Raw genomic sequence first — 17121 nt, 5'->3', positions numbered from 1 at the left:
TTTAGTAAACCTAAGTTAAATAATGCATACAAGATTTGCATCTGTTGACCAATAGTGAGCATTTTTGACTGAAAGAAGATAGAGCTTTTTGTAATCCCTGCCTCTGGCCCCGTAATAAGGAGAGTGTTTTTCTCTTCATAATAAATTCATCTCTCAGCACAAACAAGTGAATATGTATGTTGTATTTCTGTGTGTCTTAGAAGTGGGAAACAGATCATTACTTATTATAAATGTTTGAAGTGAAATTTCTAACTTTTTGAGAAATACAGAATTACTACTAGGGTTTTATTAGAATTAAGAAACCTAATAGAAATTAATTACCAACGTGCATTTGAAGGCTCATCATTATTATGCAGTAATATGACTTTAATAGTTTTCATGGGGAATATTAGCCATAGTATAAGCAATTTTGGTGACCTATATTACCATTTACTTGCTAATTAAATCTGAGAGGCATATCTATGGGCTGTTTAGGAAACATGCCTTGTACACACACACACACACACACACGCACAGAAAGATTTATAGAACCTTTGAAATTCGTATTTCTGTAATGAAAATTACAATTTGACTTAAATATTAGCTATTGCTATTGTTATCATTAACAAGCATTTGATACACTCCAGGCATGGGTGAGCACTTTAAATATATTAATGCATTTAATCTTTTACAGTAACCTAACCTAAGAAGTTTAGCTGCATATCACTGCAAAATACAGATTTCCTTGTTAATTCGGTTATAGTTCTGTTTCCTCAATTACAGTGAATATTTTCTAGTAATTTTCTTAGTTCAAAAAAATATGTCTGATTATGTAGTACTTGCAGTGAATTGAACTCTGCTGCTGTGGGTTTGGGGGCAAGGGTTTGTATAGTTTAATCCTTTATAAAAAGTGGTAGCTTTGAGAATAATAACTATTCCCATCATCCTAAAGTAGGGCTTTCTTTTATAGTAGGGAAAATTTTGCATAAAGCAAGAAATAAGTAACATAAATTACATTTCCTCCAGAAAATTCAGATTTTAGAGACTAAAACCTGTGGCAAAAGTTTTCAGCATCAGTAATGCCCCAGTATGTTTAATCATCATAAATTTTCCTAGGAAATTTTACTCTCTATCTTTAATCATATTGCAAGCAGTCTTATAGCCCTCCATCTGAAAAAAACAGTAGTCACAAGCAAGGAACTAGTGTTTTAATCTTTTATAATTTTTTTAAGGTTGTTTTTGTTTTTTGGGTTTTTTTTTTTTGAGAGAGAGAGAGAGAGAGAGAGAGAGAATGAGAGCGCATGCACACAAACAGGGGAGGGGGCAGAGAGAGAGGAAGGAGAGAATCCCAAGCAGGCTTTGTACCCACCAGCAAGGAGCACAACACAGGGGCTTGAACCCACAAACTGTGAGATCGTGACTTGAGCTGAAATCAAGAGTCGGACGTTTAACTGACTGAGCTACTCAGGTGCTCCTTAATCTTTCATACTTTTGAAAAATATTTCTATTTCTCTCCTTCTAGTACACATAGATAGTCTTCTCCTTTATCACTTACCAAATGTACAAAATAAATTGCCCATTCCCTGTCATAGACAATTGCAGGTCTGGAAACTTAACATCACATGGCTCTTAGCCCTTCTAAGTCAGATTGCATCTTGAAATAGCCATTGATAAAACAAGGCTAGACAGAGTCCCACCAATGCCAGGAGAATAGAGAACCAAGTCTTTCTGGCTTCTGATGACCCACTTTGGTTTCCAATTAAAATTTTAGGGTGTATGACTATTGAGTAACAGTTGTATTGGGCCTGATTCTACTGGTTTAAGGAATTATTGGAAGGACCTTCTTTTTCTCAGGATTTGGGACCTGATCATCTAACAGCCCCAAATCTAACCAACATCTTTGCTTGGTGTTCATTATGCATACGTTCTAAAATTAAAAAACTGTTTCTAATGTGATGTACCCTGTATGTTATCATTTTCTTTTTTTTTTTTTTTTTTTTTTTTTAAATTTTTTTTTTCAACGTTTATTTATTTTTGGGACAGAGAGAGACAGAGCATGAACGGGGGAGGGGCAGAGAGAGAGGGAGACACAGAATCGGAAACAGGCTCCAGGCTCCGAGCCATCAGCCCAGAGCCTGACGCGGGGCTCGAACTCCCGGACCGCGAGATCGTGACCTGGCTGAAGTCGGACGCTTAACCGACTGCGCCACCCAGGCGCCCCTGTTATCATTTTCTAATGTAATGAAATGTATAAGATTTGGTTAGGTAGAGCCTTGATTACCTTAGTGTATCTGTAGAGTGCGTTATCTAATATTTATTGGGTTTGAAATTGCATAGTTAAATGAATGTGATCATTTTTTATTGAAAAAAAATTTAATGTTTATATTTTGAGAGAAAGAGACAGAGCAGAAGTGGGGGAGGGGCAGAGAGGGAAGGAGACACAGAATCTGAAGCAGGCTCCAGGCTCTGAGCTGTCAGCACAGAGCCTGACACGGGGCTTGAACCCATGGGCCATGAGATCATGACCTGACCTGAAGTCGGACACTTAACCGACTAAGCCACCCAGGCGCCCTAAATGAATGTGATAATTTTTAATGTCAAATTTATGTTTCTCAGTTTTTTAAAATGTCTTCTAGAACTTTTAGTTTATTGAGTTCTCATAATGTTTTTAAGCCTCTTAAAAAATAGCTCACTAATGACTTCTGATAAAATGTCTTCATGATTAAAATAAATTTCCAGTAACATTCATGAATTCAAATATGAGCCCTGAGGCTTATCACATGACTGGGAGTATGCGCATACCATCGGACACTAAATGTTTAACCTAAAGTCATAGTATAGTTAAGAATTACCCCTCCCAGGCTTTTTATTTGGATCCCAACTGTAATCTCACTATTGAACACTAAGAAAGTATGTACCTCTGAAGGGAGTGCAGACCTCAGAAGGGCTGAAAAGTGTTAATGCTACACAATCTCTCACATTCATCTTAAAAATAATTCTCGGGGCGCCTTTGTGGCTCGGTTGGTTAGTGTCTGACTCTTGATTTCCACTAAGTTCATGATCTCATGATCTTGAGAGATCGAGCCCTGTGTCAGGCTCTACGCTGATGTCTGTGGAGCCTTCTTGGGATTCTCTCTCTCCCTGCCCCTCTCCCACTCACATGTATACACACACTCTCTCTCTCAAAAAAATCTGTTTTAAATAATAATTCTTATATGTTGTCACATAATGTCTATAAATGGAAAGATTATATATTGAATTGAAAAACCTCTGAGTGTGAAACTTATGAAGAAAAAAATCATGTAGTTTGAGGGTTTTTTTTCCCTAACTCCTAAACTTGCATTCAGTTCTTTGACTACGTGTGGTATGTTCTTCAGTCAGACTATAGCTATCATAAAGTCTCTCTTTATTCTGTGGTATTCTGGCCTGAAGTGACACATCAGATACAGAGGATTAATAAAGTTCGATCAACTACAGTTTCTTCAGAATTGATATTTATCCTATAGTAAATCAGTCAAAGCAGATGAAATGATAAATCTGACAATAAATTGAGTTTGTCAAAGTTGTTTAGTGCTGACTTCAGGTAAGTGTCTTGACCTTGCTGTCTGTGTTCCCACCTATAAAATCGAAAGCATGGTCTAGAGGATCCCTACGGCCCCTTCCTGCTCAAACATTCCATGATAATAACAGATGATACATTATTTTTTAATTATAAATGGTTCAGAAAGGCGCATAAAGCTAAAAACATCTTCAGTTAGTACCTCGCCCTGCTCGGACGTTGGTGTGCTTGCGTGTTTCAGCTCTCTCTTATTTCTTCATACGCTGACACATAATGGACATCGATAGACCTTTTGGGAGAGGGTGAGTAAAGCTTTATTTTAAACTTCTGTTTTAAAAGAGACTTCTGTCTCTTCATCACTTCCTTAATTTGATGATTTGGAGCCTGGTACATCTTTTGTCCTTTCCTCTTCCCTCCTGTTTGTTCTTTGTCTGTGGTACAACACAGATTCTCTGGCTGCAATTTCCTCTGTTCCCTCTGAAGCACAAATTTCAGACCCATTTGCACCAGAGCCTGCCCCTCCTACCACAACCGCTGAAATTGCAACTGCTTCAGCCTCTGCCTCAACTACTACAACTGTCACCGCTGTCACTGCTGATGTGGACCTCTTTGGAGGTTAGTCAGTCACATCACTGTTTTGTCCTTTTCCTTCCAGGTTTGGGAGTTGCCTTAGAGTTGAGGTGCTTAAAAATGTTCACGTGATAGGACAACATGTCAGAGTGTTTACTTTTTAAATGTTTCTTCATATATATTTATCAACACTAACTTTATCAATTTCATCTTCACTTAATTTTAGTAGCTTTAGAGCAAAGATTGCAATGCTTTAGGCCAGTGTGATGTTTCCAGTTTTTAAGCGTCGGGATTTAAATTGCTGTTAGAACCCTTGTCCCATGTATGTCCCTGCCCTGCAGCATCTATGTGAGAGTGGTGCCAGGCCTCTCCATCACATTTAGGTTTGGCTTCTTGACCACCTTCAAACTAGCTGAACGAATCATATTTGCAGAATATGGAAGGGGAAGTTCTGGCTTAAGTTATTTTTTAAGATTTGGAAAAAAGTCATCCAAGAGTAGTTCAGATTTGGAGGTCTCTGAAGAAAGTTTGGGGATACGCCCATTTTGTAACTGTAAGCTTGTTCTGTACAAGCAAAGAGTTGGATCATCTTTGGCCTTGGAACTTTGAGAGATCATTTGATACAACGCTCACATGCTGATTGAAAACAGGTTTAGGTTAGACTTTGAAATGATCATCTGAAAATACACTTTATGTTCAAATGTAAATTCTGACAGAGTTGACTCACAGCTGTGAGCTTGCGTCAGATATCCTAGACTCTGGCGGTATAATATGCCTGGACCTTATGAACCGACCGAAGCTAGTGTGTTTACATATTCCCATCTGAGCGGTGCTAATGTCCACACCTGGAGAAGTGCTCATATCAAATACATGCATCGAATAGTGTTATATTCATCATAGTTTTGTGTTTCTTTGTTACCGTATAATATCTTTCCCGGGGCATTTTGAGAATATGGCAAAGAAATTGGAGGAAGCAAGTGATGCGGACAGCGGGACAGATTTGGCAGGCTCTCATGGAGTTAATACATTCCCCTGGGAACATACACTTACTGGCCCGTCCCACTGTGCCACCCGCCATGCCCCAGTCTCTGAGGCTTGCCAGCACTGTCTCAGACAGGAGCGCTCCGGTGGACACAGCACCGTTGCCATTGTTTCACACAAGGAAGTTGCCGCTGCTTGCAGCGCGGCCATTCCTGTTGCAGGAGAAACCTTTTTTTAAAGTGGAGGAAGGGGGTTTGCAGGCTCTTGCATATTTTATTGAAAGTAGTCAACCACTAGTGAAAGTTAGTTTTTCAGTTATGCCTCTATAACTTTGAGGCCAAAAATTAAATTTTCAGCTTAAATTTGTAAAACGAACTTCTTCACACACCCCCTTCCCCCCTCCCCATTATTAGTATTGGGTACGGGTGGTTTCTCGTACGCTCATCTTTTCAGAAACACTTCAAGGAACATATGAACAGGACAGATAACTATTTTTTGCTTAAATATTTCTACACCTTTAGCTGTTTAGATTTTTATTTTTCAATCCAATTGTAAGGAACTTAAGTGCCTTTAAGAAAACAGTCAACTCCATCTTGCTTCCTCCATGGCTCTCTAGAATAGTAAAGCCTGATATAGTTCCTTGAAATAGTCTTTGTGCCATTATGCTGTTTGTGTTGATCATTTATGGCTGATTTTTCTACATTCGTCAATCAGAAAGACCTGTATATTTGTAAATATTTTCATGGTTCTTTCTATCCTGAAATACCAGTTTAAAAGACTAATACTGCAGAAAGTCATGTAACTTAATCCCAAAGAATGGGGCTCTCCTTGTGATTTTCCCAATATCCTTTCTAGTCATCTGGCTGTAGGTAAAGTGAGTACATCTGTAAATCTCATCATAATTATTTTTACTGATCTGGATAGCTCCGTAAACTATCTCCTGACCTCTTAGCTGTAAAATCTCTACCTTTATGGCCAGGAGTCTACAGGTGTCACGGTTGCACAGTTTTCAGTGATATTCCCTAATTTCTTTCATGTTCTTTATTGATTTATATATAATGAATCATCTAGAGATGGGCCATGTTGTGTGGCCATTTTTTTTCTTATTTTGTGTCACTAAAATGGGCAAGTGGTAGAACTCTTAAATACAATAAGGGCACCAGATATTTTGTTTACATGATTTTAAAACATGCACTTTTGAGGTTTTATCTAGCTCATACAGCAGTATTAAGTAGATGTCTTTTTTTTTTTAATTTTTTAATGTTTATTTATTTTGGAGAGAGACAGAGACAGAATGTGAGTGGGTTAGAGGCAGGGAGAGAGGGAGACATAGAATCTGAAGCAGGCTCCAGGCTCCAAGCTTATCAGCACAGAGTCTGACATGGGGCTCGAGCTCACGAACCGGGAGATCATGACCCGAGACAAAGTCGGGCACTCAACCAACTGAGCCACCCAGGCGCCCCAGTATTAAGTAGATGTCTTTAGAAATAAGTTAAAGAGATTTATTTCTGGGAAGTAGTTAATTGTTTAATTTCATGAATATTAAATATTAAAACATTGATATTTCTATGCACTCATAATAAATTTGAAAAATGGAAAATGTCTGATATTTTTAAATATTCACATTGATACCCCACATAACATTTTAGTTATTTCAATGTAAGTCATTAAAAACATTTTCAGAAAATTATATTTACTAAACACTTTATTTTTTTTTTAATTTTTTAACATTTATTCATCTTTGAGAGACAGAAACAAGAGTGTGAGTGGGGCAGGGGCAGAGAGAGAGGGAGACACAGAATCTGAAACAGGCTCCAGGCTCTGAGCTGTCAACACGGAGCCTCACGCAGGGCTCGAACTCACTGTGAGATCATGACCTGAACTGAAGTCAGACGCTTAACCGACTGAGCCACCAAGCGCCCCACACTTTATTTTTTAAAGTGAACTTTTAAGGGGGAAAAATGCTTTCTGTGATCATACAGAACAAGACTACAAGATAGTATTGTACTTTTAAAAATTAGTAAAATTTACAGATGTTGATAAAAATAAAAGACAGACTTCTCTAAAATATTCTATTTTTCACTTGTGGATACTTTGCCAACAGCAGCATATTGTTTGTGACAACACAGGGTTTTTTTTTTTTTTCCTGAGCACTCAAATGCTAATTGATACTAATTCCTCTACACATTCACCAGGGTACACTTTCAGTCACCTGTGTCAGTTTGGGAGCAGGCTTTCAGGAGCATGTAGTCTGTGAGCATGAAACCAAGTGGCTGGAAAATCAGAGAACTTCCTTCACAAGCCTGCTCTCATTTGTGCAAGTTGGTTAACAAACTAAGTACTAAGTACTTAAATATAAGCACTTGAATCTAGATTTTGTGTAAGAGTCATAACCTGGGACCTTTGGGGAAGACTGGAATGGTGACTTTCAGGTTGTTGACAGTGATTAAAACCCCTGTCCAAGTAAGCGATTTAAAGATGGCTCATGGGACTGGAGAAGATGGGGAGAATTCAAGCTGGGAAAATGATAGCTATAAGAAATTTTTAGAAAGGTAGTCACATGATAAAAAGTTTGAGAGAAAATTCTTCCTAGATTGCTAGAGGGGAAAAAAAAGACTGGTCCGTAGCAGTGGCTGGGAGACTGTTTTGCTGGGGAAGGCCTGGACTGGGTCCATAATTATAGAACAGCAGGAACATGCATTTCCAGGAAATAGCACGGGTTGAAAATAGCCAGTATGTAAAAATGAACTGCAAATGGGTAACAAGGGAAAGAGAACTTGATTAGAAAGAGCTTGAGTTTTCAAAACTGGAAGGTTAATACTGCCTTTTTTTTTTTTTCTCTTTTTTTTTTTTTTTTAATTTTTTTTCAACGTTTATTTATTTTTGGGACAGAGAGAGACAGAGCATGAACGGGGAGGGGCAGAGAGAGAGGGAGACACAGAATCGGAAACAGGCTCCAGGCTCTGAGCCATCAGCCCAGAGCCTGACGCGGGGCTCGAACTCACGGACCGCGAGATCGTGACCTGGCTGAAGTCAGACGCTTAACCGACTGCGCCACCCAGGCGCCCCTAATACTGCCTTTGATAATGAAAGAAAACTAGGTAGTAAAACAAGTTTAATTTGTTTACAACAACAACAAAAAATTCTATTACCTCTCACAGCTTGAGGGCCAACTGAGCTCTGCTGGACAGTTCTCATTCATGGTCTCCTTCCTGGCTACAGTCGGGCTGGGGCTGGTGTTAACTCAGGCAGTGGCTGGGGCTGCAGTCTTACTCGTGCACATCTCTGCCTTCTGGCCTGGGAAGACAACCAACGGAACCTGGGGCAGCTGGGCTCCTATCTTTAAGAGAACCTCTGATGAGAATAGACGAGTTTATAATCTTTAATTTTCAGTAACAGGAGAAGCATTTGAAGGAGATACACATCTTGCTGGCAGGGAGGAAAAACCTCTTTTGAGGACATGGTTACAAATATGTGTTTCACCTGCTTACACGTAAGTGGTAACTGCAGAGGGAAGCCCGTAGATACTTATTTGACTCCCGTCCCCAACACTGACATAACTGGTGTTTATTCCATCGGACAAACACGAAATAGTAGAATGTGGCATGGTTCATAACAGTGTGGCATAGTGGTTAACACAAAGCCTCTGTCATTTTATGGCCAGATGCTGACTCTACCATTTGCCTGCTGTGTGACCTTGGTCAAGTCACTCAGACTTTCCAAGCTTCCATTCTCTTATCTACAGAGTAAAGATAATAGAATCTACATCATGAGATAGTTATAGGAATTAAATTTAATAATGTCATAAAACATTTACACAGTGGCACATGAACACTCACTAGGGACAGCTATCACTGTTTCTACTAGTTTTAGTATTATTATCCTCACTTCTATCTATAGAAATAAAAAGAAAAACTGACGTGACCCATGGCAAAATACTCTCAGCCCTGCCTACTTCCTCCTATACTTTCTTGTGTTCTGCCCCAGCTCTTCAGGTTTTCATATTGCTCTAAGCGCTCTCTATCACAGCACACTTAGCATGGCTTCTGGGGAAGCAAGACTGGCCTATCCACACTCCAGTATTATTTGGCCTCTCCCCTGAGTGACCTCTGCTCAGAAAACATATTCCCTTGTGTAGCTGAGGGAAGTAAGCAAACCAAATAAACCTGTAAGATATGAGTAACTGATTGTCTCATTATGTCTTCTAAGGATATTTGTGTTTTTATAACTTTTAACCCAAGTGTCTAATTTCATGTTTGTTGTTCCACTTAATGCTGGGCCTCAGGAAAGGAAAACAGGAAAGTCTGTTTCATACTCAGATCAGTTTGGAACATGCTCCGTTAAACTCAGAATCAAGTGCCTTGACTATGTAAATCTCCAAGAAAGGGAAGATACTGTGTAGTAGTTCACAAGCATATCTGACAATTTCTTTTTAATGGCCAGAGGAACAGTGTTCTTGGGGACACTTGTAGATATTGTGGAAGGCAGTATTTTAGGATGAGAAGTCTAGCAGGTAAGTGGCCGATTCTAGATGGGTGTTGGTCCCCACTTTCAAGGAGTTTCTTCTAAGCAAATCATATTTATGTTGGCTCATTCTGTTGTGCTTTCAAATTATAGAATTTCTTTGAAAACTCTGGGTTTTTTTTGTTTGTTTTTTACCAAACTAACATGGTTTACTGGCAGAAATACATTGGGTGCCATTTGTACACATCAGCCATTTATATATTTATAAATTGGGGCTACCTGTTTGTTAATGAATTTTCTGCTCTAAATAGTAATATGCTTGTAGTCTTAAATGAAACCGTGTTTTTAGTATGTTGAAACTAGATCATTTTCCAAATAATGAGAGCAATACAATATTTGAAAACAGCAATAAACTTAAGTTGAAATAAAGGCAATATGGTGTCATCCCCTAGTTTTGTTTTCTATTTCCTTAAATCCTTGCTTGTATCTGAAAATGCTTTTCAAGGATAACAAAGACTTAACTTTTATGAGTACTTAGTAAACTTTTCATGTTAACAGTGTAATTTTTCCTGTACTAGACCATAAAATATTTTTTTAACTAGAATTATTTGTTTACATTTCCATCATATGTTTAATTTTATGGGCATTAAGGAAAACATCTATGTTTGGTAGAAACCACCAGTCGGAGACATCTTAGTAACATAGTGAATAAGTATTACCTAGACATGAAAGATTAACAAGATCCTAAGTTACATAATAAAGTTATTTTTGTGTTTTAATTTTCACATCCATTAATTTCTAATGATACATAAAACATGCTTCTCAGAGCCCTTATACAATGAGAATCCTGTGGCCTGATGGATCCTAATAGGCCTCAGCAGTATGAACACTGTATCCTTTGCATGTGACTAACATGAAGGAGTGCAAAGAATCATTGTTTTGTGACTGCCAGCAGCGCATGGGCCGTAAAAATGCATTTTAAGAAATTCATGTTGTATAAGGGAGCCTTTTTCGCAATTTAACTTGGTTCTTTTACTATATTTTCTTCTCTTTTTATTCCTTTTAATTTCTGTTGTTTTAAAAACTGCACCCAAGATGCCTTTGCAGCTTCTCCTGGGGAGGCCCCTGCAGCATCCGAAGGGGCCGCCGCACCAGCTACCCCAACCCCCGTAGCGGCAGCGCTCGATGCATGTTCAGGAAATGGTGGGTTGAAAGTCATGAGCAAGTCTGTTGTTTCTCTCTCCTCATGTGAAACTCCCATAGTTAGATGTGGCCATGTTTTTCTAACTTTAATCTCTTCCGAGTAGCAAGTATCATTCACAACGGAATAGATAGTGCTGGCACTTAAAACATTAAGACGATCAAGTGCATACTTAATCAAAATTGACAATTTCTCAAGATTGACAATTTTTGTCAGTGCAAGTATGCTCTCTTAATGTTTTTGTCCTCCAACGCTATACTGTACTCCTTTCTAACACTGAGTTCTAATATATAGGCATGTTTTAATGAGTTTTCAAAGCTACCAAATTGCCCAGTTTGAGGGTTTGAAGAAAAATCTCTGATCCTAGACTGGAGGCTAATCTTAACAGTACTTTGAAGTGTTCCGGTTTCTTAACTGTGTTACCCACTAAGTTTTTTTTTTTTTTTTCTTTAGAGAAACGTCCAAACCACTGACCCTTGCTAATAGGCTAGTAGTGCCAGTAATGAAATCCACGCAGCCCAGTGCTTAGCTAGTGTGTGAATATCTGTGTCAGGTGTCTCTCACCCTAGTTGTGATGCCTCTCTCTTGTCTCTCTCCTTACCGATGCTGTATGTGTCTCCACTTTCCTTTCCAAAAGACCCCTTTGCCCCGTCCGAAGGTAGCGCAGAGGCTGCGCCCGAGCTGGACCTCTTTGCAATGAAGCCACCTGAGACCAGTGTTCCTGTAGTTACCCCTACAGCTAGCACAGCCCCTCCGGTTCCCGCCACTGCTCCTTCTCCTGCTCCCGCTGTCGCAGCTGCCGCTGCCGCCACTACCGCCTCCGCCACCGCCGCCGCCGCCTCCGCCGCCACCACCTCCGCCGCCACCACCGCCGCTCCTCCTGCTCTAGATATCTTTGGTGGTAATTCTTTGTTGTTGTTGAACTCTCTTCACCTGGTGGATTGAATTCTGATAACTTGAGATACCCTGCACACACAACCGTTACTGCATGACTACCGTGTAAACTACATGCTTTTCTAGAAACCGTTTGCTGCTTATTTCGGAATTGTCCCACGTGCGCACTCAGAACCGGAAATGTGATGCTGTGTCGGACTGCTTTGTCGAGTTGAGTAAAGACATGTGTGTTCTTGGTCTTAGATTTGTTTGAGTCTCCTCCTGAAGTCGCTGCAGCGCCTAAGCCAGATGCTGCTCCTAGCATAGACCTGTTTGGTACAGGTAAACATCTAAAGCAACCCCCCCTCCCTTTTTTTTTATATATTAGTTCTCCCAGATGTTTTCTTGATTGAACTCTCTGTGCTCACCTGTGATAATGCATTTGTTAGATATTTAACTTTGATTTCAGCTTTCTACTTACCTCTGCTTGGTTTTGGTTTGTTTCACTTTTGGAAGATGCTTTCTCCTCTCCACCACAAGGGGCCTCTCCTGTGCCTGAGAGTTCTCTCACTGCTGACCTCTTATCCGGTGAGTGCTTTTGCCAAGGCCAAGCCTTCTGAGATGTCTGCTGGGGGTTATGTGTGTGCAGAGGCGGATACGAAAACACGCAGGTTCGTCTTGAGTTCTTTTAAACTCAGAATTCGCCTGAAAGAAATAAATCTCATTTTGGCTCATCACGAACTGATGAGGTTACTGATTTCAAATCTAATGCTGGTGAAAAGACACAGCTTTTATCCCCCCCTCCCCCATGTTAAAATCTCTGAGTTTCAGGAGTCAAATGTTATTTTCTTCTGGAAAGTATGTATTTTTAAATCCATTTGCTTCTTCTCAACTGTTAAAATGGTCTGCAGTCTTACTGCCTGCTGTTAAACATGAAATCCTGAGAAGTCATCTGTCAAGGCTCGTGGTTTTATTTTCCCCTGGGTGACATGCCCTTTTCCCTGTTGTGTGCTTCACCGCAGTGGATGCATTTGCAGCACCGTCTCCTGCAACCACTGCCTCTCCAGCAAAGGTGGACTCTTCGGGCGTGATAGACCTTTTTGGGGGTGCGTATCTCTCCTCCTTCAACACGTGAAGAGTCTCCCCCCCCCCAGAATAGTTTTTAGATCTTCCGCTTCATTATATCCCATCAATTTTTTCTTTTGACTACATGAAGTTATTTCCATCTCTCAGCTGTGTAAGCTTACGTTTTTAAGACCTTTTCCATTTCTTTGCCATCGTCATCTTCATTCTCATCAGCTCACCATAATTTCCAATGCATGGCCTAATGAAACCGATCGTTTCTTCATTTGAAGTCTTTGTGTTTTTAACTTTTTGTTCCTCCTAATGTAGAATCAGCTGGTTGGAATTTCCTTCTACTGTTCTTCATTGGTGATCCTGATCTATTGGCTAAATCAACATTTCTAAGATCTTAAAAAAAAAAAGCAATGTAAATATTAACTAGATAATTTGGAACTGAAAACAAATAAACCAGTCCAAACTGAAAACATAAGCTGGAGAGCCATACATTTTTCTGTAGGGTTTATTTATGTTGAGCTTAATGTTTTAAATCCTGCCAGAGAACCAGAAGATGTTTCACTGATTTAAATGTATTCTTCTGTTACTTTGTGTATTATCTGAAGGCAGGGAGATGCACTGAATTAACTCTTAAGCTACTCAGTTGGATGATGGATTTAAAATCTTATTTTAGTATTAAATTTCAGGGATAAGTACAGATTTGAAGTGATTTCTTCATGAATGTCCACAAATGTGTGTGCCACAGGCTAAAATGCCATTTTTAGTAAGTTAAACCACACCAAGTACCTTCCCCACTGAATGCCGAAGCATCATGGTATGAGCCATGAGGGGTACAATGGTGTCACAGTCTCTGACATTCAGGAGCTCAAAACTTGTGGCAAATAAACACTGAACTGTGGTATAAAGGTACAAGTTGGGCTGCTGCTGCTGCTCAAATTAAGTTTGTTTTTTTTGTTTTTTTTTTTGCTAAGTTTAATGGAGTTCTAAATGGGAAAGTTCTATTGTATTACCTCTGGGTAAAATTTTTAAAACCTTGATCCTATTTTAAGAGATGACAGGATTCAGTCCAGAGGTTTTTTTTCTTTAAATGGAAAAGAAGAATTGTCTTACTCTTACAAAGAGGTATTAATCTGAAATATTCTCGGACTCTTTTTTGAGAGAATAAACTCAGAGCGTGGTCAGAACATAATTCAGTTGACTCAGTCATTTCATATATCCGAAGGTGACAGGTTCACCACACAAAGTGTCATGTCTATGCATTTCTCTGATAAACACTTAATTTACTTACTGTACTTACTGTTTACACTCTTTTACTTTTTTGCTGCACAATGGATAATGGGTAGATGCATTTGGAAGTAGTGCTTCTGAACCCCAACCTGCACCTCAGGCTGCTTCTAGTTCATCAGCATCGGCAGACCTACTAGCTGGTAATTAATTCATTAAAATAAAATGGTATTTTGTGGAAGTTAAGTTTTGATATATTTTTATAAGTTACAGATATGTAAACTTCAACATGCATGTATTCCTTCCCTTTTGAGACATAAAACTGAAAAACAAGACGTTGTATAATAGAAGGTTATTTCCCAAGATTGTATAAATACCAATAGTAAAATCACAGTTGTATACAAGTCACCCCTGTGGCTCCTTGGATGCTCTTAAATGCCTTACTTTCTTTAATGTTAATTTTATTTTTGAGAGATAGAGAGACACACACACAGAGTGTGAGTGGGGGAGGGGCAGAGAGAGGGAGACAAAATCCGAAGCAGGCTCCAGGTTCCCACCTGTCAGCATAGATAGAGCTTGAGGCGGGGCTCAAACTCACAGTGAGATCATGACCTGAGCTGAAGTCAGACGCTCAACTGACTGAGCCACCCAGGCGCCCCAAATGCCTTACTTTCAGTCATCACATTTCTTTTTGTTTACAAAAGAGGTAATATGCTTATGTAGCAAATTTTATCTTGTATTGCCTATGCCCATTTTTTTTTTTTTTTAAAGAAATTTGTGTGGAAAGATACCATTATGTTTGTCAACTGATTCTGTAACTCCAGGATAAAGTGTTACAGATTTCCACCAGGGTTGAAACTGTTGCTACCTATGCCACTTTTTTTAACTAGCTGTTTGTTTGTTTGTTTGTTTGTTTGTTTTTTAATCTGAAAACTTCTGGAGAGCTCAGTTCAACAGGGCCATAGTGTGGCGTAGACTGACACAAGATGTCTAGGATTATTGCTTATTGCCAGGATGGGAAAGATGGAACAGCAGGGAAGATTTCAAAGACTCAAAGATAGTAAAAGCTAACTGTCAGCCTTCCTTGGAGGCAGGGAAAAGTATGCTTCATGTTAGCCAGACCTAGAAATTGCTATTTTTACAGGCAAAGCATTTGCCATTTGCAAGACCACAATAGTAAGTTTGAGGCTCAGGTTATCAGTCAAACTCAAAAGACACTGCTGGTTTACCTCATTCTGACTTCACTTAGAAGGTTACATAACACAAAGTGCAGCGGTAGCATCATAGAGGCCTCAGACACTCAGATTCAGCTTCCAATGTTCCTCCTTGGTCACCACAAGGAATGCATTTTGGTCATATGGTTGGCAAGGGATTGTTGTGTGTGTGGGTCACATCAGCACAAGGACGTTGCCACGTTCAGAGTCTCTCAGCTTAAATTCCCTGCTAGTCATGTTGCACCTGAAACAGTGACTAGGTCTTATTTTTTCATGTAATGAACAATCCTGTACAGGTGTAGCAGGCATAGAACGTTCATTCTTGGGTTAGTAATGAGTAATGACTTCATTAAAGGACCCTCATCACCTTTTAGAATTGTAGGAAGTTTGATATGAAGTCAAGTCATTTTTCGGTAATTTTTTTTTAATGTTTATTTATTTATTTTGAGACAGAGAGAGAAAAAGCAGGGGAGGGGCAGAGAGAGAATCCCAAGCAGGCTCCGCACTGTCAGCACAGAGCCCAACGTGAGGCTCCATCCCACGACGGTGAGATCATGGAGGTCAGATCTTTTCTCAAGAGGCCCGAAAGGATAATCACAGCCTAGCTGTTGACGCTTTCCTTCCATCAGTCTTTCAGACTGGTTATTTAACAAACTTTCCCAGGGGCAGTAGCAGTTCTTTTGTGTCTTTCCCACCCTCTCCAGACTACCCTGGTTAAATATGACACTCTTGTTTGCTGAATCCACTTCATATTAGTGACCACCAGCTGGTATTTTGTGAATGGCGAAGAACCAGGGTTCCACCGTAATGTTGCTGTGCACTTTGGAACCTACAAATATGATAAGAGGCAGTGCACTTAACACACATCACAGCTGGTTACCTGGGGAAAAAATACTGGCTCACCTGGGTTTCCTCCTGGCCTGGGTGTTCTTCATAGCAGCTTCAAATGGGTCACAGAAGCTTTTAAGCTCTTACAAAACCAATAACCTTAATTCGGGTTTTCAAAGTTCAGCAATAGGTTTTATTTTAATAGGCCACAGAAATAGCATAGTTTTCAGTGGTTATTTGGGGGAAATGACCTTGTCAATTTTCAAAGGAGATTACTGGAGCACCTGGGTGGCTCAGTCAGCTCAGCCCATGATCTTGCAGTTTGTGGGTTCAAGCCCTACATCGGGCTCTGTGCTGATAGCTCAGAGCCTTCAGCCTACTTCAGATTCTGTATCTGCCTCTCTCTCCCCCTCCCCCACTCACACTCTGTCTCTCTCTTAAAAATAAACATAAAAATACTGTTAATAAATAAATAAAAGATTACTGATTATAAGCCTTTTGCTTTGCAGTTATAATTAAGGTTTGCAGTTATAATTAAAGTTATGGCATGTGAAATCAAATGTTCTGGCTTTTTGCAGAATTCTCAGAAGTCTTTAAAACACAATGTTCCCTTCCAGTTCCAAGTTAGAAGTCAGTGGCAGAGCCAAGAGATGTGATCCTGGGGGTGAGATAGGGTCTAAAACACACGTGGAACAAGCAGGAATAGTTTTGTCACCCACTGCCAAGTGCAGCGTCGGGTACCTGAGCCTGCACAGCTTCGTATCCAAGGAGGTCGAACAAGGAAGTACACACAAAGTGCAAGTTAGAACTCACCAGAAGCAAGCTTGAATTGCTCGATTGTGTCATCCATCCTGAAATCTTAGTAAAATGAGATAGAAAGGGAGAAAATTGGTGATGAAAGTGACAGTGTCATTTACATAGGTTTTATTGACTGTACACTTCCCATTTTTTCCAGTGCATCATCTTGTGACCTCTTCAGTGATGGGAAACGTATTTTGTGCACATTTTTTCCTTTCTCTATTTTTTTATTTAAATAAATGAATTTTTAGTGTAAGTAGGTGTAAATGGGTTTTAATGTCTAGCTTGTTCTACAGACAATTCTTATAATTTAATCTGTACGTATCTGGGTCTGATTTACTTGGCCTGAAGTC

At 39.6% G+C, this 17121-nt stretch overlaps 1 protein-coding gene across 4 annotated transcripts in view; it reads left to right on the top strand.

Moving 5' to 3' along the window:
• Window positions 1–17121, top strand: part of SNAP91 (synaptosome associated protein 91) — a 147543-nt gene that overhangs the window by 97840 nt on the left and 32582 nt on the right. For all 4 annotated transcript variants that reach the window (XM_030315917.1, XM_030315913.1, XM_030315914.1 and 1 more), the window contains exons 15-22: window positions 3826–3840; window positions 3986–4153; window positions 10649–10756; window positions 11392–11655; window positions 11892–11969; window positions 12144–12215; window positions 12650–12733; window positions 14048–14131. In XM_030315917.1, the coding sequence (XP_030171777.1) occupies window positions 3826–3840; window positions 3986–4153; window positions 10649–10756; window positions 11392–11655; window positions 11892–11969; window positions 12144–12215; window positions 12650–12733; window positions 14048–14131 (873 nt within the window). The remainder of the gene's footprint in view (window positions 1–3825; window positions 3841–3985; window positions 4154–10648; window positions 10757–11391; window positions 11656–11891; window positions 11970–12143; window positions 12216–12649; window positions 12734–14047; window positions 14132–17121) is intronic.

This window comes from Lynx canadensis, chromosome B2 (genome assembly GCF_007474595.2).
Source record: "Lynx canadensis isolate LIC74 chromosome B2, mLynCan4.pri.v2, whole genome shotgun sequence".
In the NCBI taxonomy this organism is placed as follows: domain Eukaryota; kingdom Metazoa; phylum Chordata; class Mammalia; order Carnivora; family Felidae; genus Lynx; species Lynx canadensis.
This window is presented reverse-complemented; position numbering and strand designations above follow the sequence as displayed.